At 47.3% G+C, this 21777-nt stretch overlaps 1 protein-coding gene across 1 annotated transcript; it reads left to right on the top strand.

Moving 5' to 3' along the window:
• Window positions 1-6800: 6800 nt before the first annotated feature.
• On the top strand, window positions 6801-15924 carry LOC129382884 (endothelin-converting enzyme 1-like). The gene is made up of 3 exons (XM_055067115.1): window positions 6801-7286; window positions 12923-14646; window positions 15531-15924. The coding sequence occupies exons 1-3, from the start codon at window positions 6801-6803 to the stop codon at window positions 15922-15924; spliced, it is 2604 nt and encodes an 867-aa protein (XP_054923090.1).
• The last annotated feature ends 5853 nt before the right edge of the window (window positions 15925-21777 follow it).

The raw sequence follows: 21777 nt of genomic DNA, 5'->3' as shown, positions 1-21777 counted from the left end.
ACCACAATCGCAGTGGTCGTGCTTCCAATCCTTTTTGAGGCCACTGCTAGCGGGTTCCTCTCGTTGACGATCTTTCTATCTAGCTCTTCGTCGCTCGCGTCGATGGGGATGCCTCTGATGACGCCCTTCACGGTGTCGTGAGGTGCCGTGCGATATGCGCTGACCTCGTAGGGTTCGCCTTGAATAGATATTTCCTGGATTTTAGCGTACCTTGCCGCGTTGTCTTCATTCGGTGTACTTACGACCATGATGTTCTGTTGTGTGTTGGGGCAGATGGTGTCCGCAGCGCTTTCCTCGCTCGTGATCTTGGCCGCAGCGAGTATGGCCGCAGCGACGGTGGTGGTGCCGGTCTTGACGATGTAGTATCCCCCTCTGGGTCTGACAACTATCTTGGTTTTTTCTAGTGGCATGGTTGGCATGCGTGCTGCCTTGATGGCCGAGGCTCTGACCTTCTTGTAGAATTTTGACCTCGTGCTTGTTTGACTCCCGCCGGGTCCATCGGGCTTGCCGCTGGCGGGGGTCCGCTGGCGCAGCCTCGACATGCGTTCCCCCGCGAGCGATTATTCGGCGTCGCTGTGGTATTCCTCGGGTGATATCTCTGTTCCCTGAACTTGAACGCACATGTGATTGTCCACGATCATTGTTGTTTCAGAGGGCGCCTCCATCTCGGAGCTGACGAGCGGCAGCGCCGGGATGTACGGCAGGCCGCTGTCGGTGCGACGGTGTTGTTGGGCCTAGTGTCCGCGGAACACGCCTAAGCCTAGCAATCCTCCGCACGGCGGCAGTAGAAGCAGTCACGAAATGTGGTGAAGAAAAACGCACCTCTGGGGTCAGCTGGTATCGGTCGATACCGCTCGCCTTCACGGACACATTGGTACAAGCAAAACTTTGGTACGAGGTAATTAGCACTGCGTAATTGGCTAGCAATCACGGAGCCGATCTCTGACTAGGGACGAGCGCTTCTTCTTCGTCGTCGTCCAGCTCCTTTCCCTATGAATTTTGTCTTTTCAAATATGGGGGTGCAGTGACACTTATTACAGTGTCCGGCTAAATGAGTCGGAATCAGAATCAGAATCGGTTTTTATTGAGATGATTAGAAAGATTATAAGTTGTTCATATTCAGAAGGAGGTTCCGAACTCAGACTGGAATGGGTACTCCTTCACAAAGTAAAGGTAATAAAACAAAATACAGCAGTTTCAACAAATTGTTAACAGAAAAATTACAGGTTTTGGTATGAATAGCATGATTGAAGAATTACATATGCATAAATATTATGAAAAAAAGCACTGTAACATGATCTCGTTGACAACTGATAAAGTAACAGCGTAGGTGACATGACGAACACAGTATATATTGTTAACTCGAATGTATATGGCAATGACAATGAAATGAATTCACCCTGAAAGAATGGTTGTGAGTATGGACTAGGCATCAGTATTCGAGAGAATGTAATCTTTTAGCTGTTTCTTGAATTCGTGAATTTTAAGTGTTTTTATGTATAATGGTAGTGTGTTCCAGAAGGCGATGGATGAAAAATGGACGCTCTGTTTGCCATAATTAGTATGTATTTTGGGTAAAATGGAGTTCCTTATTTGTTGCAAACCTGGTAATATTAGTATTTAATAGAGAAGATTGTGGAATTAAGCTGTCGCATCGTGTGTAATTGATTTGACGGAGCAAAAAGGTACCTAGTTTATATTTAACGAATTGTGTGACTGTAAGAATGTGATTAGTTCGTAAAAGATATCAGGCGTTGTTGTTATATGGGCTAAATATAGTTATCCTAATAGCCTGATTCTGTAGGATTTGCAATTAGTTTAAATGGGTTATGTAAATGTTTCCCCAGCAAGTAACGCAGTAGTTAATGTGGGAATGAATAAATGAAAAGTATAATGATAGTAATATTTGATGGTCAAATATGTTTCGCGCTTTTAGAAGTACCCTAATCCCGTAGGTAGTCTTCTGTTTTAGTTTGGTTAAGTGTTCAATAAATTTAATATGTCTGTCTACTTCTATCCCAAGATAAGTACATGAAAAACTTGCAGGGATAGGACTTGCGCCCAAAAAGATTGCAGGAATGGAGTGAAGTGTTCGTTGGTGGGAAGGGAATCCAACAAATTTTGTTTTCGACGGATTTATCTGTAGCTGGTTAGTATGGCACCACTCAAGCAGGCTGTGTAAATCGCCGTTAAGGTTAGATACTAAGGTTGTAATACATTTATTGGAATTAATGATAGTAGTATCATCTGCATAAAGTATACATTTCGAAGAGGACAGGCAGTTAGGCAGATCATTGACGTATAATAAAAATAAAAGCAGACCCAATACCCTGAGCGGACCCTGAGGCACGCCAATATTAGTGAACATGGTTTTAGAATGAAAGCCTGAAATGGTTACTACCTGCATTCTGCCTACGCATCAGCTATTTCTTTGGCGGTCTTGTATACCTTACCCTGATAAGCAATTTCTGTTATAGCTTCGCGATTATTTGCCCTGTTTAAGAAGGAGTTAACAATTTCCGATTTCTTTTTTACGTTTTTACCGCATTCCATAATTTTTCATTCGTACCATGTTTTTTTAGCTTTCTTCAATGTGGCAGAAAGCTGGTTAGAAAACTTCTTGTACCGAATGGCTAAATTCTTCTTAAATGGTTGTCGTTTGGTTTTCGTATAAACATTATCCTTATTGCGCATGAACGCTAAGAGCTTATCTGTTATCCATGGATTTTGAGGCGACGCGAATTTCTTTTTGCATTTCCTTGAACGGAATGACGATCAAGACATGACTTTAGCTTAGAGATAAACAGTGTAAATGCTTTTTGTGGATCATTTGTAGAAAAGATGGGGGACCAGTCAGGGTTCGACATGGCTTCAAGGAATGATTGTTTGTATAATATAATCTACTTGTACGGGATTTTTTCGGAGCCATGAGTATAGTGAAAGTTTAAAAATATAGGATAGTGATCAGTTATGTCGGTCATTATAACACCTGCCTCTGGTGAATATGCCAAATTTGATAATGCATGGTCAATTAATCTAACCTATGGACGGGGTAGAAACTCGTCCATGGTCTTCGGTGGGCTCCGTACCATTCCAGCGAAAAGTTCCTCCTTTACACCACGCATCAGTAGGCGGACTTTCTTTTCCTCGGACATTTCCGGATCGGCGTGGCGGAATAGGTGGCTCATTTCTTCTGTAGAAATCGCGGTTGTCTCATTAGGCAGCTGCACTCGGGTTTCTAGTAGTGCTTGGGCTCGTTCTCGGGGTACGACGCTTGTGAATGTCTGCAGGAAGGCGCTTCGGAAAAGGTACCAGGTCGTTAAGGTGGCTTCTCGGTTCTCGAATCTCGTCCTGGCAGCGTCTTCCAATGCGAAGCAGACATGTCGCAGTTTGTCGTCGCTGTTCCAGCTGTTAAATGCCGCGACCCTCTCACGCGTCTCAAGCCAGGTTTCCGGGTCCTCGAATGTTGAACCGCGGAGTGTCGGAGGCTCCCTGGGATGCTGCAGGGCGATGGAGGACGCTGGGGCTGCCATTGAAATTGCTTTGGCCACAATCTTCTTGGTCTTCTCAGGTAGAAGTCCGTGATCCGGGGGCAGCTGTTGAAGACGGCGGCTTGCTGGATGGTCTGGGACTACGTTGGTGTACTTATTACGGTCCGGGCTTGGATCACGGCTTGTAGGGGGCATCCGGTACATGAAGGAAAACCACCCCTACCACTTTTCACAGTAAGAAGACAGTATTGCTACTGTGTTCTTCAACGTCACCACCACGTGACAATATTGAGAGCAACAAAGAATTCACAAGTTGGCTTTGCCGCAGGGAATTTTCAGTTCGCTGCCAAGAATTTTCCCGCAGGAATGCTTTGGACAGCTTCACTAAAAATTTGCGATTAGAACATTCGTGTAAAAACGTTTCAACACCTTGTGGTTTGGGGAGCGGTCGCAAGACGTCGCCATTAGTGGCGCTACTAATATTGATGTTAGTTATCATAAATTGAAACAATTTAGGTTAACTCAAAGGGAAGCTCATTACTTTTCGAAGCGAGATCGGGATGCCTTAGAACACACACCTACAAAGCGAGATATAAGAAGGAAGAAGAAGCATGTGCTTGGTGTGTTAAAGCTATGGAAACTACGGAGCATGCTTTATTAGAATGCGAAGACGTCTACCCAGCGGTCGATTTAGGCACCACTGGCCTCCTTGAAGCCCTTGGTTTCAGCGAGAGCAGTGCAAAAGTAAACATGTCCGCAATAGGGATTAGGCGATCGGAGGATTGGTGGAGGAAAAGTAGGGAAACGACAGAAAACGGAGACGTACGAAAGCATAGTTCGCAATGGGGGGGTCAGAAGAATTGGTTGTGGAAGTTCATAGTGTTTTTTTTATTGTTAAAACTTGGTAGGACATTAGGAACTATAATAGCAATAGCTTGGTGGCGCAACCCACCGCCCCGTTCTAAAGGGGACGCTCATAACATCCATCCATCCATCCTGCCGATAGACATCCAGTAAACCGGCATTGCGTAACGTGCAACACGTTTACAGAGAAGCTTAAACCTTTAGGTTTGGCTTATAGGCTTCACGGAATAGCGTCTGATCGGAGACAGGCAGCAGGATAACCTAAATCCCCTTAAACTTCGTAAAGTAGTGCCACGCTTTGAGGAATGCCGCCTCCTCCTCGCGCGCTCTGGCCGAGGCCGACGCCGCGTCGCTATTGGCCTAATAGCATCACGTGGGCCCTCGCGCCGTGCATCAGCGCCATTTTTGCTCGAGAAGCGTCTACGGAGTGGCGAGGAGCGCATGTTGGCGGCGCCGTTGCTACGCGCGAGCAGTCTAGGCGGCGCCACGGTTGGGGAGGGAGCGTGAAAGAGAGGAGAAACGAAGAGGAGGGAAGGTTGAGGAGGAGAGTGTCGCTACTTTACGGCGTTTAAGGGGCTTTAGGATAAGCGCGCTTATGGCGACATCTTGTGACGCTTTGTCCAACTGCAACACCCCAGCAACATTGTTGAATTAAGTGGTTATCTTCGTCGAAAGAGCAGAAAGAGTGGACTGCACATTAACCGTTGTGTCAGTGACCACTCCTTCTACCAGCACTTTAATGCAGCATCATTGGTCTGTGCCATAAAACTGTTGCTAAGCTCAGCGTCACCGCGGTTAAAACCAGCGCCACAAGCTGCCGACACAAAAATAGGCTGCTGTCTAGGAGGAAGATAAAACGAAGGTTAATGCGACCTATACACAAATGCTAGAGTGAAATGCACAAGTAGCGTACCTGAGCAACTCAAGCAGGCTAGATGACTATTTGTCGCCGCACCGTTTCAAACGTAATACCAATAAATCATCATTATCATCATCATCATCTGGCCATAGAGGTCATACTGACTGCGGAGGAAAACCTAGGTGAAGAAAAGTGGCAACCGCAAAAACGCCGTCATGTTACTACCTCTCATATTTGTAAAGCAAGAAATAATCAACATATGATGCGAAAGCAAGCATTCACACGTAGCACATACGTATGGGCAATGTCTAAAGTTCATTCCGTATATTTTTGAGAAATATTCGATGGCTGTTTATAACATTTCAATGAAAGAAATTACGGTGCATGATGAGTTTGCAGGCGCCTGAACTAGATCGCATCGCCGCGCTAAGGAACGCTCGGCGTCGTGTCGATTGCGCGTCTCTCGCCGGAATAGCAGCTCGTCGTCTACGCCTGAGCGTCTGTACAGAGTGGCAACACGGCGGCGCCCTTGTGGTTGCCGATGTCAGTGAATCAGCGCTAGGGGCAGGTTTTTCTCTAGAGTTGGTTATACTAACTCCATACTGGAAGTTCTTGGTAACCTGCATGGTATGACGGGCAGTGGAAAGGTTCCTACTAATACAACAAAGCTTTACCACACAAAGGTGTGCCGACCACGGTAAACGCGGTCATTCGCACTCAAGCGACACATTGACAAGCATGGTTGAACGCTTTCCCGTAGAGAGGGAGTGCCGTCGACTCTGCAAATCGCGCTGCCACATAGGTCACATGAAAATATCTCTTAATGCTTTGGCCTACGTAGCGATGGCGGAGAGCAAGCTCTCAGCATGAAATAATAATAATAATAATAATAATAATAATAATAATAATATTATTATTATTATGGGAGTGTGCTGGCTCCAGAGGCCAAGGAAAACACTGACAGTAGAGAAGCCTCTGAGGCCTTGCTCCAGAGCGAGGCTGAAGACGACCAGCGCCGAGCAATCCGCCTGGCCATTGAGGCCGTGAAGACTCACCGCCCTCAACCCGCGGGGTCTGCTTCTTCCTCCCCCCTACCTATGTATAGGTTAAGAGGTGGGCACCCCAGCTCGGTGGAATGATAAAGTTATCAATCAATGAATCACTCAGCATGAAATCGATATTGAAATCAAACTTATGATCACGACGAATATTTACGCGTTTCTTGCATTTCCTCTAAAAATTATTAATTTCATTCGCATTAAGTTGCTGCAATTACTGAGCAGATTTTTTTTTCAGTTCCACTGATATCATCTTCGTCTCAATCGGTCATCTATTGCACGCGCCGTTTGAGCTACGTGGCTGCAATAGAAGAAGAAGACCTCACTCAAAGAGCGCACTCCCACAATCTGCTAGAGCAAGAATACGCACGAAAAATATGCTTCCTCGCACCACAGAAGAAAGGAGCAAGAAGCTGCGCGCATCTCGAACGCAGTCATCGGCTTCGATCACAAGCGACATGTCTCGTTCCTCGAGTTCCTCGGGCAAGAGCAAAGCAAAACGGAAGATCCCCAGCGGTGACATTCAAGATGGCACTGAGACTTCCCCCCAGGAATCGGTTCCACTCGCAGGCACGCGACTCGTCGCAGCTCCAGTCTTCATCGCAGCCCGCTGCCGCCGCCGCTGCCGAGAGTACTCCCCACGCCTCGCATCGGACTTGGGTCAAGGAACAAGGCGGGAGTTCTTCGCAGCTACTTTCTGCACAGTCCACTAGATGTCCACTGCATCAGGCCAGCGACGCGAATCTGACGGAGTGCCGCCCGAATTTACCTGACACCGTCAGCAAGGCGACAATGTCTGTCGCTGTGCCTTCAAGTACTAGCCCAGGCGCCACCGCCAAGCTGGTCGCTCCTGAAACAGCGGAGCACGGAGAGTATTCTAAATCAGGTTACTCGCGAAGCTTGTCGGGGCCACGTGATCCGAGGCTTGAGCACCGAGCTTCCCTCTCGTCTGTCCTTCACCTGCTCAAAGAACAGCAGCCCAGGGGGTTTTCGTCCAAGGGTGTCGAATGCGACGTGAGTAGCCTCGCTTGGTTCAGTCGTACTAACGTGGCCGTTTCTGTTTCTCAGCGTAAATGCCACTTTACGCGCGCGATACTAAATACGATGATAGTTACAGGGTAGTGAGAAAGCGTAGCCGTTATAAAGGAAACACAAGAGTGCAAGTCACTGCGTGCCGGGAAATTGACGCGCGAGAAACACTTACGGGTGCCGAAACTCAACCGCGTGAAACAGATCACCGTTAAAGTCTTGCTAGAAGGATGCAAGAAAGGCCCTCTCTTAAGTCACTCAAACCGAATATATTGCTATAAAGTAAACTGTCTTTATAAACACCATCCTTAATAAGGAATGAAATTATATATCCTCTTCCCATTATTTACCTTTATTTAGCCAGAAGAGCTGCCGGTACTAGTAATTAACGCAAGCACGTACCCTTCGGCTCTTGTATTCGAGGGTTGACAACGTGATGATTATATAGTGTGGTATAGTGAATTCAGTGTCACTTCCGGTATCCACCGACTACAACGCCCGAAGCGGCAATGAAGCTACAGGAAAACGCTGCTGGCGCACCTGGTCCCATGTCCTATGCATGCCCGCTCAGCATGCAATAAAGATGAGTTCTAAATTAAAATATGGAGTTTTTACGTGCCAAAACCACTTCCTGATTATGAGGCACGCCGTAGCGGAGGACTCCGGAAATTTCGACCGCCTGGGGTTCTTTAACGTGCACCTAAATCTAAGCACACGGGTGTTTTCGCATTTCGCCTCCATCGAAATGCGGCCGCCCTGGGCGGGATTCGATCCCGTGACCTCGTGCTCGGCAGCCCAACACCGTAGCCACTGAGCAACCACGGCGGGTAACAAGGAGTTGAACTTCGTTCTTTAGAGCCTGCACTCGCTAGTATGCTCCTCCGGGCGTCTCGACTGCGCATGCCGACTACGACATAACATTTAGCAGCCGTAAATAAGACGCAAACACGCATAAATATTCAGCCGTTTGTGCGTGGGCGTGTGTGTGTGTGTGTGTGTGTGTGTGTGTGTGTGTGTGTGTGTGTGTGTGTGTGTGTGTGTGTGTGTGTGTGTGTGTGTGTGTGTGTGTGTGTGTGTGTGTGTGTGTGTGTGTGTGTGTGTGTGTGTGTGTGTGTGTGTGTGTGTGTGTGTGTGTGTGTGTGTGTGTGTGTGTGTGTGTGTGTGTGTGTGTGTGTGTGTGTGTGTGTGTGTGTGTGTGTGTGTGTGTGTGTGTGTGTGTGTGTGTGTGTGTGTGTGTGTGTGTGTGTGTGTGTGTGTGTGTGTGTGTGTGTGTGTGTGTGTGTGTGTGTGTGTGTGTGTGTGTGTGTGTGTGTGTGTGTGTGTGTGTGTGTGTGTGTGTGTGTGTGTGTGTGTGTGTGTGTGTGTGTGTGTGTGTGTGTGTGTGTGTGTGTGTGTGTGTGTGTGTGTGTGTGTGTGTGTGTGTGTGTGTGTGTGTGTGTGTGTGTGCGTGTGTGTGTGTGTGTGTGTGTGTGTGTGTGTGTGTGTGTGTATCTTGCTGTCTTTTGCACGTCATTGAGCGGTCGGCCTTACGCACTCGCGGAAAGGTTGGCGTTACCATACTTTGCTTCCACTCTGTATGTTTTTAATGCGAAGGATTCTTCGCCAACCGCACCAACTCATGAACACACCCCAGATATTGTGTTCATGGGAGGTTTATTTGGGCAAATCGAGTTTGATGTACTGCGGAGCGCACAGAAAGAGGCAGGTGTCCGCAATGATCGAGCAGCTAGGCGAGCCCAGTTTATTTCTAACCCTCAGCATATGCCCGAGCTGCATTATAAGCGCCTGCTCGAATTCTTCGAGAGAGTCACAGAGCCGGTCGAGGCGTGCCTTCTCAGGGCCACTGCCATAGTCAGGTACCCGCGACATGCTTCGCAAAACTTTTATTCCCACAGTACATAGTATCTGCGTAATGTTTTGCTCTTCTTTTATTACCGTAGCGGACATCTGCGAAACTATCGTAATCGCCTGTCCGTTGTGTCACACGTTAATGGGAAAAGGTGTTACTGATATGTTTCATCGCCTGATTAACGTTGAAATACGGGGGCATGTCCCTCTTGGCATTTATATAAAAGCGGTAAGTTCTTCTGTTGACTAGATTTATATTGCACCCACAATGTGCCAGCTGAGCCTACATTGGTGTATATTACGCGCGCACTAGATGTGGACACGCAAGTATCCAAACAACAATTTCGCTTATAAAATATGCAGCGTTATGTGCAACGTACTCACGCAGTCTTTAGGAGGGATTTACCGATTTTATCAATCATATCTGGGTGAATACAAGGTTTAGTTTATTGTGACCCTAATAATCATGGCCTCAAGACCCGAGCTGCAAAATCTCTAGCGTCACACACCGGCGTCCTACAGTCACAAGGCACAAGACGCCCGCCGGACATTTGACCTCGTCACGATGTCGGCTGACGCTAGACAGGCTAAAAGGAAGCACGTGTCAGAAAAGTAGGCATACTCTAGTACGTGGGACATAGGCATACAAGGAAATTGCGCCCCTCTAATTGGTCCTTTACGTTTCTAGTTTGCCGAGTATAAATGAGAATGCACCCTCAAATCAGTGGCCGTTGCTCGCCTTCTGATTGCAGTTGAATGCCCCAACTGAGGCCAAAAGCAGGCAGTGGGCTCCTGACGCTATAGTTGGCATGGCATGACAGCGTATGGCGCCTATGTACCACAGTGCGGCACTCCTACCTCAATAAAAGTATCCTCCTGCACTAAGCTCTACGCAGACCCTGCTACACCGACAAAGTGACGAGATAGCTTAGGCCTTGTGCAGACAGAGCTCTTTAACTGGAGCATTTCTCGACCGGCAAGTATATCAATATACAGAAGTGCTTGTGCATAATGTTTGAATTGATGTAACGAAAAAAAATCAGATTTTCAGCTTTAAGCATTTTTTGCCTCCGACATCAATGAGCGCTGAGCGTTTAAGACCTCTAAGTAAGCAAAGAAAGCCCAGTTAGTTTTCTTTTTTTTTTAGTTCACATTCAATGTCGCCCCATTGACGTGTTTCTTCACTTAGCTGGTTAAACCACTGGGGTTGCCTTTTACTAAATGCACATTTTTCTTCTTTTAATTTATAGACATCTGTTTTTCTTTCTCTCTCTCTCTCTCTCTCTCTCTCTCTCTGAAAAGGAATTCGCATCTGGTAATGCAAATATTAATTCATTACCAGGAGGAGAGACCATTAGTCATTGTTCAAAATCAGAGTGCTACATTGGACGAAGACAAACTGAAGGGTACACAAGGTCAAGCGCCGACTTTAAACCTGGGAATCCGGATTGCATAATGCAAACAAATAAGGAAGGGATCCGAAAGAAGTGCTGCACAGATCCAAAACTAGATAAAACATTACATTGTGTTTGCCCAGATTTTATTCGCACGCTGCCTCCGAAACGACAGCTCTTTCAGAGATAAATTACTACATGGTTTGCTTGCAGATGGTTTGCCTTCCCGCGCAATATGGGCTGCTTTAATGATACCACAACTGAGTTGATCATGATACTCGCTTATAAGATTCATTTGTTTAAACAAAGATGAGCAAGAAAAAACGTGAAATCAATGGATAACACCTATTTACCATTGTACAAATGGTAATTTTGCTCGCACAGGCAGTGATTTATATTTTTATACACATTCCCATGCGGCCTTACACGTAACAGCGACAACAGCGAAATGGGACCTAATGTCCAAGTTGCCTTGCACAATTTGAGTAACGAAGCCGATGGCGGATAGAGCATGATACGGTTTTAACGCGACAGCGTTAAGGAGCTCGTGTCGCAGAAAATCCGGTGTCGGCGGCGTCGGTGGCGTTGGCCATGAGTGAAAAATCCCGGAAGGCAATTCATAAATAAAAACAACTTGCAAGATGGTCTGGGTGGGAATCGAACCAGGGTCTCCGGAGCGTACACGGAGACGCTACCACTCACCCATTAGTTCGATGGTTCAAAGAGGGACAAAAGCGCGTCTAGTGAATGCGGTGTTGCTTTAGAAACTTGCCGTAGAAAGTTATACTGCGGTGCATATCGGTAATTATGAGCATGTAAATTACAGAAGTCGCAGTTAAACGAATACCGAAGTACGTTTCCGCTATCTTCTGCGCTTGGCGCACATGCAGAGCCATCTTGCGGCAAACACAGAAGATCGCCTCCTCGCATGTACGGCGCTGCCCGACAGATGGCGCGCCACTCGCCCACTTCTCCCCTTCGTCTCGTTTGAGCGCATTGGGGCCGTGAGGGGACCTGTTCGAGGATGCCCCAATGAGCTTTCGTTTGATAAGATTTCTCGCTCTCCCCCCTTCCAACTTCCAGCATGCGTCACTCGAACCCTCATGTTTGTTTCTTTTGTAATCTAACAAGTTTTTCTCGAGATATATGAAAAAGTTTTTGCACTCATGCACGAGTACCTGCCTCCTTTATTTAGCAAGGAATACGACGCATGTGAAGAATCACGGGTACTTGGTCATTCTCTCGCGCTTCGCTTTTAACTTTATTTGCGTTTTGTTTCCCAGCAACGGCTCTTCCTTATCCTGTGCGTAGCTTGTGCTGCACAATTAAACGGAATTTGGGGTTATTTTGCCGCTTCGATGCGACAAAGCTGCGCATTAAAACTACAAGCTCCAAGATGATTGCTCGAATGGCGCCTTCATTTCCGCGCTGACAACTAACATAGAACCCGGCCACGGCGGCTGCATTTCGATGGCATCGAAATGGGAAAACGCCCGTGTACTTAGATTTAGGTGCACACTAAAGAACCCCAGGTGGTCGAAATTTCCGAAGTCCCCCACTACGGCGTGCCTCATTATCATAAAGTGGTTTTGGCACGTAAAACCCAATAATTATTATTATTAAGTAACACAGATTAAGGATCACCGACCCAAACAGTCACCTGCAGCTGTACTGTGAAACCTAGGGTAAAAACACATCTATGGGCATTGAGTAATCGCCCGATTGCCACAGGAAGGATGTACATATTTTTCAAAATCTAGTTTTTTTTCCTCGCCGTACAACGAAATCGCAACACCTATGCCATCAGGTGACAGAGTGCAACTGCGACTTTATATAACTATGCATGACGTAACTTATTTCTGGTATCTCTTGCCATGGTCGGTTTCATATGCCTTGTAGGTGCTTCTTTCATATGTAGGTGCTTCTTTCATATGCCTTGTAGAATTGAAGTCTCGGGTTTTACGCGCTAAAACCATGATTCGATTAAGGAGCACGTGAAGTGGGGACTCGGGAATCATTTAGACCTCCAGGGAATCTCTAACGTGCTCCCAACGCACGGGACACGTACGTTTTTGCATTTCGCCTTCATCGAAATGTGGCCGCAACGCCGCGATTCGATCCCACGACCTACCTAGTCTTAAGCAGCGCGACATTATATCCGCTAAGCTACCGCGGTGGCTAATACAGAGCGTTCAAGATCAGGTTTCGAAGTTTTATTGCACAACTGCGAAGCAAGACTATATAGGACCAGTCATACACACCTAGTGACGATGAATTTTAACACGAATAACAAAACAGCTATGGAGGTTTTTCTTGTTCAGTAAATAGACTACCCAGATGAACTACTGTTACTTCTCTTTTCTATTGTTCTCGCTGCAGGCAAGGCGTGTTTCTGGTCTCGTGGTCACGGTAGCAGGGGTGCCGATAACCAAACGACAAGTCGTCGTTACCAGCATCTTCGTATTTTTCATCACAGTCGCGTCAATTATCGTTGCGATCATGTTCATGCGAAAAAACCGGTCTGTGCCTTCCGAGCCGCTGTGCGAGACTGAAGACTGTTTGCGTCACAGCTATCGTCTTTTCGGCAATTTAAACCGCAGTCTCGATCCATGCGACAACTTCAGCGCCTACGTCTGCTCTGCGTGGTCGCCTCCCCAGGGCTACCTCGAACACTCCAACTCTGCTATGGATGACGTACGCAAGTCGTGGTTCCCAAGATTCAATGACGTGCTACGTCAGGGGTCGAAGATAATTCTCGCCGGCCTCAAGCCACTAGCCATGTACTCGTCTTGCATGGGCGACCGCTCAGAGTACGGCTCTAACGTGGAGATATTTTGGAACTTTTTGAACAAATGCAGGCTCACTTGGCCGGAAAAATCAGAGCCAGGTGGCGCCTCTGCTCTCGAAGTACTGATGACGCTGGCGCTGAAGTGGCAGGTCCCGCTCTTCTTTCAAGTGAGGGCACTGCGCTTAGAATTTGCGCCAAACTGGCGGATCACTATGGATCCTGGTTCCCTTATACCCCTGATGTACCAACATCACCTCACGGTTAAACATTCAGGGGGATACGATAAGTACTGGGCCACGTTCCACTTCGTCTTGAGGGGCAAGCACGACGGTTCTGCGGTAAACAAGACACTCATAGACTCAGCACTAACGATGGAAGGTGATGTCTATAGAAGACTCCTGACCAACATGCGGCCGGCCGTCGTGCATCCAGTGCTGGCGACAATCGCCGACATCGGAGCGCGCACGCCGTCGGTGGACTCCGAGCAGTGGCTTCACGCCTTTAGGCAGTCCAAGCTCGAGCCTGACGTGGAACATAGTGACCAGGTTCTCTTAAGCGACGCGGGCTTTTTTCGGGCATTCGAAGACGTGATGGCATCGTACAAAGACCCCGAACTGTTGTCTCTGATAGCCTGGTCTTTCGTGCAGCTGTTTTCTCCCGCGGTGGACTACAGGCTCCTGGAGAACCGCTACGACCAGGGCGTCACGATATATCGGCCGTACTTTTGCGAGCGATTCGTGGAGACCCCTTACCGCTTCCTGGTGATAGCGCTCGGCTCTGTGGCGCTCTTCTCGCGAGAGGAGCGTTCGACCGTCAGCGCCTGCTTCGACAGCCTCGTCTCGGCCTCAGTGGACATGGTGAACGCTTCGGAATGGCTGGACACCGAGAGCCGGCAGCTCGCCGCCGAGAAGCTGTCATCCACGCGCCTCAAGCTGTGGCCCCCAGCGAAGTACCTGGAAAGCGATGCGCTCGACAGCTTGTACAAAGATTTTCCCAGCGCCGGGTCGTCCTTCGCGGAGTACTGGGTCAAGTCAAGCCGCTGCGCCGCTGACATCTACCGTCCGCGCCCCGGCATCGATGTCTGGGGCTATACAGTAAAGTACGCATTGCCGTATCTAATCTACGACGCCGCAAGCAACTCAGTGAAGGTGGCCGTCGGCGCTGTGACCAAGCCTCTTTACTACGCTGGCGGCACAAAAGCAATGTTGTACGGCGGGCTGGGTTTTTCTATGGCACTGCAACTGGTCGCCTCCTTGGACCGTCAAGGGATCAGATGGCATCCCAGCGGCACGTTCGGCGACTCCTTTCTATCGCAGTGAGTGCGTTGAAAAAATTTAAGGCCACTTTTTCGGTCTATTCGTGATGGCAACTATGTAGCCTGATAGCACGCTCTGGTTATATATGACAAATTATTTACTTTTACACTAGCTTCAGCCACTTGTGTGACAGAATCGATGAGTTCGAGTTGCACAACATTTTTCTCTTGCAATGTTGTGCACCGCACTAGTTAAAACTTTATTCTCATGTAGTGTTTATGTTTATGCACTACGCTGTTCGCAAGTTATACCACAATCCAAACATTTCATCCATAAGCACACTGTAAGCTTCCGGCTGTGCGATGGCACCAGAACTAAAACGAGGTTTGATGAAGAAAAAGCTTAAGAAACATGGTGACGTGAGAACCAAAATCAAGTTTATTATGTTCATAGAAAAAAAATACTTACGGATAAATACACAAAAGGACGTCTCAGAGCGCTAGGCTGTTAAAAGACTTAAAAGGCTTTTTAGCTGGCAGCGCGCTAGCGGAGACAAAAAGAGAGAAAGCCAGGTATCGGTGAGATAACTGCCCTTATAGGTGAAGGATTCGAAAAAAAATTTGAGTAACGAGATTTGTGCGACGACGCACTATAATAGGTAGGTCATTTTATGATTAGTTAGAAAAGTGTTTGATAGCCCCTCTAATCTAAGATTTGCAGTGTTGCCTGGGCTTAAATGTGTCTTAGTGGGCTTGCGTTTGCACAAACCGTAAATCATAGCAAGCATAAAGCAAGCAATTCGTACAACCCAAGACAATACAAAAATCTTTGTGATGACAGGGACCATTCTGTTTCACCTGGGCGTTCCGTGCGGTGACAGCGTTCTGTCCACCAACGAATTCTTGTCCGTGACCGTGACGTTGATCCCTCGATTCACTTTCAGCGATTCGGCGAAGGGTTTCGCAGAACGGGACGGCTGCCTGGCCAAGAGCCAGAGGTACGTCGGTGTAAACGCCGAGCACAACCAGAGCGGAACCGGAAAAATAGCCAGCGTCTTCCCCGAGATCCCCGCTATCGAGGTGGCCTATGCGGCTTACCGCCACTCGTTGATCGATGGTGGCGACGAAGTGCCGCGGGGCATTCCTGGTGGTCTCTCGGGCGACCAGGTGTTCTTTATGACCTTGTGCTACATGACGTGCACGTTGCGCGGAGCCGTCGGTCCGCAAACTGTGGACTGCAACAAGGCCGTGCGCAGTTCGGAGGCCTTTGCTCGGGCATTCCGCTGCCCCCTGGGGTCGCCGATGAACCCAAGGAGGAAGTGCACCTTTTTCACCTGAACTAGGGACGTGCGCGCGAGTGAAGCAGCTAGGCGGCCGCTTCCTGCTCGTGTACACGTATTTAATACTCATCGTGCACACAAGCAAAATTGAAACCGGATAGGGTTTTCTGTATAGTCGATGAGTCCTTTTCGAGGGCAACAATTACGCTGACAGTGTTCCCGGGCCATTGGTCGTCGCTGGGAAACATTAGTACATGTCTTGGAGCTTTTTTGTGTAGTTGAAGCTATTGTGTCGCTTTCTTTTGTGCCTTGAATAAGCGATCCTTTATTTTATCGCTACCTGCCGTGTTTGTGTTCTGTTCATGACTGTACACAACGCATGCCTTTTGGTATTGCAAGCATTGAGAACTGGTCCCATAGGTAATTTCGCGTCCTCGCTTGCGAAGTACTTTTGTTTTTTTATTTATTTGTCATCAGGTCACTGTGCTTTTCCGAAGTCTTGCTGAGCAGGGCGTAATGTTTTTTGTCTTTTCTGCGGTCGTCACGTGAGTTCAATATTACTGTTTCACGCCGATATCGCTCATGTGTGCATGCGTAAACACGTTTAATTGCCTGGTGACAGAGGCCCTGACAGACAGACCTTCGTGCACTGTCATAAACGCACTGCTGGTGTCCGCTGAGTGGTGCTTTGTATGTGCTGAAGTTTTCTGAACGGAAGCATCACGTTCAATATACCTTGTTAAGAGCGCTGATTCTCACCCTAATATGCAATGCATGCTGTGAAGAGTTATGCAGAGGGAACTGTCGCAAAATAAGATCGGAGACAGTGGCTCACGCATTGACTATTTGCCTGCTTTCCTTTGAGTGGATACGCATGCTCAGTGTTTGTGGATCAAATCGCTTGCCACGCCCTCCTTGTCTTTTATTCTCAAAGGGGCGGTCGCAAAGATTGGATACCGGGGGAACGCTGCAATTTCAAATCCTTCCAGAACTGTGCATGCCTGTGCTACTCGCACTTCACTGTGTGTGACTTAAGCGTTAAACAAATGTGCTGTCACTCAAGATCTAAAGCCACGAAGCAAAATGCTTTCGTCGTTCATTCTTTAGCCACAATTATTACAACGAACAGTGTCATGGCGACCTTCTTCAACCGTCATATACAATTATAGGCCAGCAAAATTAAACACGCAGTACTGTTCAAGTACCTTTGGGCACACGCGCACATGCATAGAATAGAATTGGTACGTTGGACCCCAAGATTCAATCACTCAAGTCTGATTGAACTCCCGCACAACAGCAGCGCAGCAAGGACCTAAATAAATCAAATAATTTTTAGTGATAGTAAGGTGAAAACTCTTCGGCAAGGTAATGCTTATGACTTGTTATTCGATGTTTCGGGAAGCAAAAAGTGAAAACATAGGAACAGAATAGGTAAATTATGCTCAAACTATGAAGGCGACCAACGGAAGCATAGTGTAACACATGTTGTAGCTGCAGCAGCTGCATGGCTAATGGACAGTAGCCTGCTTTGTCTTCCGATCCTCCATTACTTACACTCTTTCAGCCGAAGCTGTGGTCAAACTAGTCAATAGCTGCTGCGTGGCATACGTTACATGCTTTATAATCGCCTTAACGTGCTAATAATAATAATAATGTCCGGCACATGTTCTGTTCTCGCTTTGTTTCGGTCGGACTGAGGCTAGAAGCTCGAATTCCTAGAAAGTAAGGAAGACCACGTTTGCTTATACAATGCTGATCATCTTTATGTTCCCTTCACGCGGAGTTCACACCAAAATAGCACAGGTTTACAATTCCCAGGAGCCTTGCCCGCTCACTGAAAAAGGCTCGCGGCTGCTCGCACAACCCATCGAAGCTCCTCAATTTTGTTTGCAATTTTTTATTGCCGCGTTCCCTGACAGAATTAAAGGGAAGCTGAAAGGTTTCCCAGAAAAAATGAGTGAACATCTGTACATAATGGTTTTCAACCCTCGGAATTCGAATATCGTATCGAAATTGAGCGAAAGAAAGCGCAAATATATTTTATTTCGACATATATATTTTATATACAGCAACTGCGCAGGCCGAATTGCAGGGCTGGCCGTATACGTGCTGCGTGCTTGATAATGGTTGGAGCACACCACCGTTGTTCGTGACGGCTTGAAATTCTTTCGCTTCACAGCAGCCTCCCACTTCGTTAAAAGATTCTTGTCTTGTGGGAAGTAATGGAAGACAACATCGTCGCGGCCGCTGGTGTTCGTGCAACCGTAGGCTGCACAGAAAGTCGGCATGATCGGCCCACCACTTCAGTTGATGCTGCGCACGTTGACTACCACTGTACATACACGCAGATGCACCGACAAAGGAATGCAGGGTCGATCGAAGCAGATTACGATGGCACGTACGCAGAAACAAGCACGGGCAGGCACGGTCGCGGAGGCTGCGAAGGAACGGAACACTAGTGTTGACGTCACAACACCGCGGTTTCCGGTCTCCGCTCGCATCGTCAGCGTCAGCAGCAGCGCGCGGCATTCGACGGGGGGCGGAGCTACAGCACAATTTTAACCGACGATTACGTCGCTCCTAAAAAAAAAACCCCAAATTTTACCTACATGGTTTATAAGGTTCCCGCATCCGTATATGAGCGTCCTCTTGAATTGGACAGACTCTTCAGCTTCCCTTTAATGAATGCAGAACAAATACATTGTGGCAGAACGGAAGTCATCAGTGCTCCGCATTCTGAGATGTTCTCGAAGACAAACCAAGTGAAATGCCACAGAGGTTTAGTGATTCCACAATAACCACCACGTGATGTCACAAAAGAAATCCACGCTAGTTCCACAGAATCCGTGTATGAGAGAAATACAGAGAAAAAACTTCAGAATAACTATAGAGCTTACCCCAGCATGCTTAGCATTATATACTCCAGGTAAACTATACCATGACAAATGAAATGACAGAAAACAAGAGCATGCGGATGCCCACGTATCAGTATACAATACATAACAAGCGCCCCATAACAGCGTGCGCTTGAATACATCATTTAATGCAAAACCTGTAACTAACCCTAGCCCTCGGTAGCTCGCATATGCTTTACGCATAACAGTTAGCCTATTTTCACTAAACATTACTTAAGTACTTCGTCTAATTCACCAATCACACCTCACCGCCTGACAAGAAACATTGTATAAAAGCAAAACTAAGGCGAAAAGGACGCTTAAGTACTTATTCATAAACCTCACGATTAAGACCTGCCACGCTGTAGTTTAATTCGCCTTTACTGCACCTAACAAGACTTCGTTTTCACAATCTGTAAACTGGGGATGACTTGGGGTTCTCTCACAACACTAGGAAATATAGCAGACAACGGTCATATAACACTCTTGAGCACCTGATTAAGCTTATTTTTTGCACACACCGCCATTACCTAACGGCCTTTCTACTTTCTCCACGCGTTACGCACAATATTCCGTCTAGTCCCGCAAAATTGCAATTTTCTGGCACATTGAGGTCTCTCAGAACAGTGGCTAAACTTCCTGTGTGGTTTGTGAGGTACACTTGTAAAGCACATGAACGTTTGTAGAAGTAATTTTCTACAAAGTCTATCCGCTTTAAAATAGACAGCAGTGCCGATTCTCCTGTGTAGCAGTGCATTTGGTGGGGCCAGCTAATATCCTAGCGTTGAAGGCACGGTGATCTCAGCCTCTGTTCGCCTCCTCGATTCTTCTTGGCTTTTCAATGAACTTTCCTCCTTTTGTTCCTGTGGCAATGCGGGGACTACTCAGTCAGGGTTGTGTCATGTCACCAATGCTCTATGTACTATAAGTTTGCGTACTGGAGCGAGCACTTGTAGCAGCTCGAGTCGGCTATTCCTTCAGGCACATGTACGATGGAGCCTCCGTGACTTAGACGTTGTCTGGTTTGCCTGATATTTACGATACAATACTGCTAGCAAAGAGCGCCGATGGCCTTCAGCAGCTAGCCACACTATCTCTGACGTGCCAAATCCACCTTGACCAGGGCCTTAATGCCAAAAAAGTGTCGTGATCCAGCTGTCAGGCCCGCAGCCCAATGCCGACATGTCTCTGCAAAGACGTGAACGGATAGAGTGGACCACTCAATACCGGTACCACGTTATGGTGTTAATGACGTCAAGAGACCTGCTGGTGACTCAGAAGGAGAACCTACTCAAAGCATCACAGAAAGCAGCAAACGTTCTATGTTGGAAAAGCTTATGTACGAATCACCGTTTCCTGCCAATCCGCAACACGTAGAAATCTGTTCATATGTTCCTATGGGTGGGCAACGCAACCCGGACGAAGGACGATACGAAGTACACAGTACGAGCGCAGACTAACAACTTGTTTATTTTTTCAAGAAACGGGCTGTAATGTACAGAAAATGTAAACACGTGAAAGTTACGTTTACAAGGGTTTAGCCTATCTTGCCATTCAAAAAATCTGTTTCTTTATCCTGCTTAGTGATAGAAGTCTGGCTGACGCATGCGCCCGAGTTCACATGCATGAAGTAGGCCTCTACAATCTTGCGGTTGATTTCATTCATATTTTTATACAGTATTTCCGTTTGTTCAAACATGAGTTTGCATGAGCAAACTCTACAATCCGCGGCCAGATTAGAACCGGTTTCATTCCTGATCGCACATTGGTGCTCCCAAAGGCGGATGTTAAGGCAGCGTCCCGTCTGCCCAAAGTACTTTCTGCCGCACGAACGTTGAATGACGGAGACCACTGCCACCGAGCATGCCACAAGCTGCCCCGAGTGTTTGACGCGGCACATAGCTTTGGACGCCTGTTTAGGTCTACTGACAAGTTTGCAAATCTTATTTAACGAGTTCTTTGCTGAAAAGACTACTTGAACACCATAATTTCATGGCTGTCGTTTTTAACTCATGCCCTATCTGATGTACATAAGGGATGACTGCGTGCTTTCTAACTTTTTCGATCTGTGTTTGGGGTGCTTCCCCTTTCTGTGGCATGCTCGGTGGGAGTGGTCTACGTCATTCCCCTTTCATGCGGCAAAAAGTACTTTAGGCAGACGGGTCGCTGCCTTAACATCCGCCTTAGGGAGCACCATGTGTGATCAGGAATGAAACAGGTTCTAATCAGGCCGCGCATTGTAGAGTTTGCTCATGCAAACCCATGTTTGAACAAACGGAATTACTGTATAAATATATGAATCAAGTCAACCGTGTGATTTTAGAGGCCTATTTTATGCATGTGAACTTGGGCGCATGCGTCAGCCAGACTTCTATCATTCTGCAGGATAAAGAAACTGATTTTTTTGAATGGCAATATAGGCCAACACCCTCGTAAACGTCACTTGACACGTGTTTACATTTTCTGTATATTATAGTCCGTTGCTTGAAAAAATAAACCAGTTGTTAGTCTGTGCTCGTATTGTGTACTTCCTCTCGTCCTTCGTCCAAGTTGCGCTGCCCACACATAGGAACATGTTCAATCACCAACTCGCGCAGCTTGCCGTGTTAATTCTCTTTGTATTCCTGGCCTTACATCCGCAAATTCAATATACTGTTTGACACCAAAAATCAGAGCGGTTGGCGTGAGGGCTACGAGGAATGGACCGCATGACCCTTGGCTGTCGTGGGCGCGATGCCATCAAGGCCATTCAAGGTGACCTGGGTTGGGTACGTACGAGGCGTGTGAAGCAAGGAGCAAGCTCTCTTCCGAGCGACGACTGCACCTCATTGACGACATACGGTGGTCCACGCGTCTGTTCAGATACATGTACCTGACAAATAAACGCAATGGTGCAAGTGGGTGTACTTTGTGCGCCGAAAACTCAGATTTCTTGGAAAACAAGCGTACGAGGGCCGGGAGTTCTAGTATACACGGGCCGTAAAAACACAGGTATGTAAAGAGGAGACCATGAGGTT

The sequence above is a fragment of the Dermacentor andersoni genome, chromosome 3 (assembly GCF_023375885.2).
Source record: "Dermacentor andersoni chromosome 3, qqDerAnde1_hic_scaffold, whole genome shotgun sequence".
Lineage (NCBI taxonomy): Eukaryota > Metazoa > Arthropoda > Arachnida > Ixodida > Ixodidae > Dermacentor > Dermacentor andersoni.
Note: the sequence above shows the minus strand (reverse complement) of the source record. Positions and strands in the feature narration are given on the sequence as shown.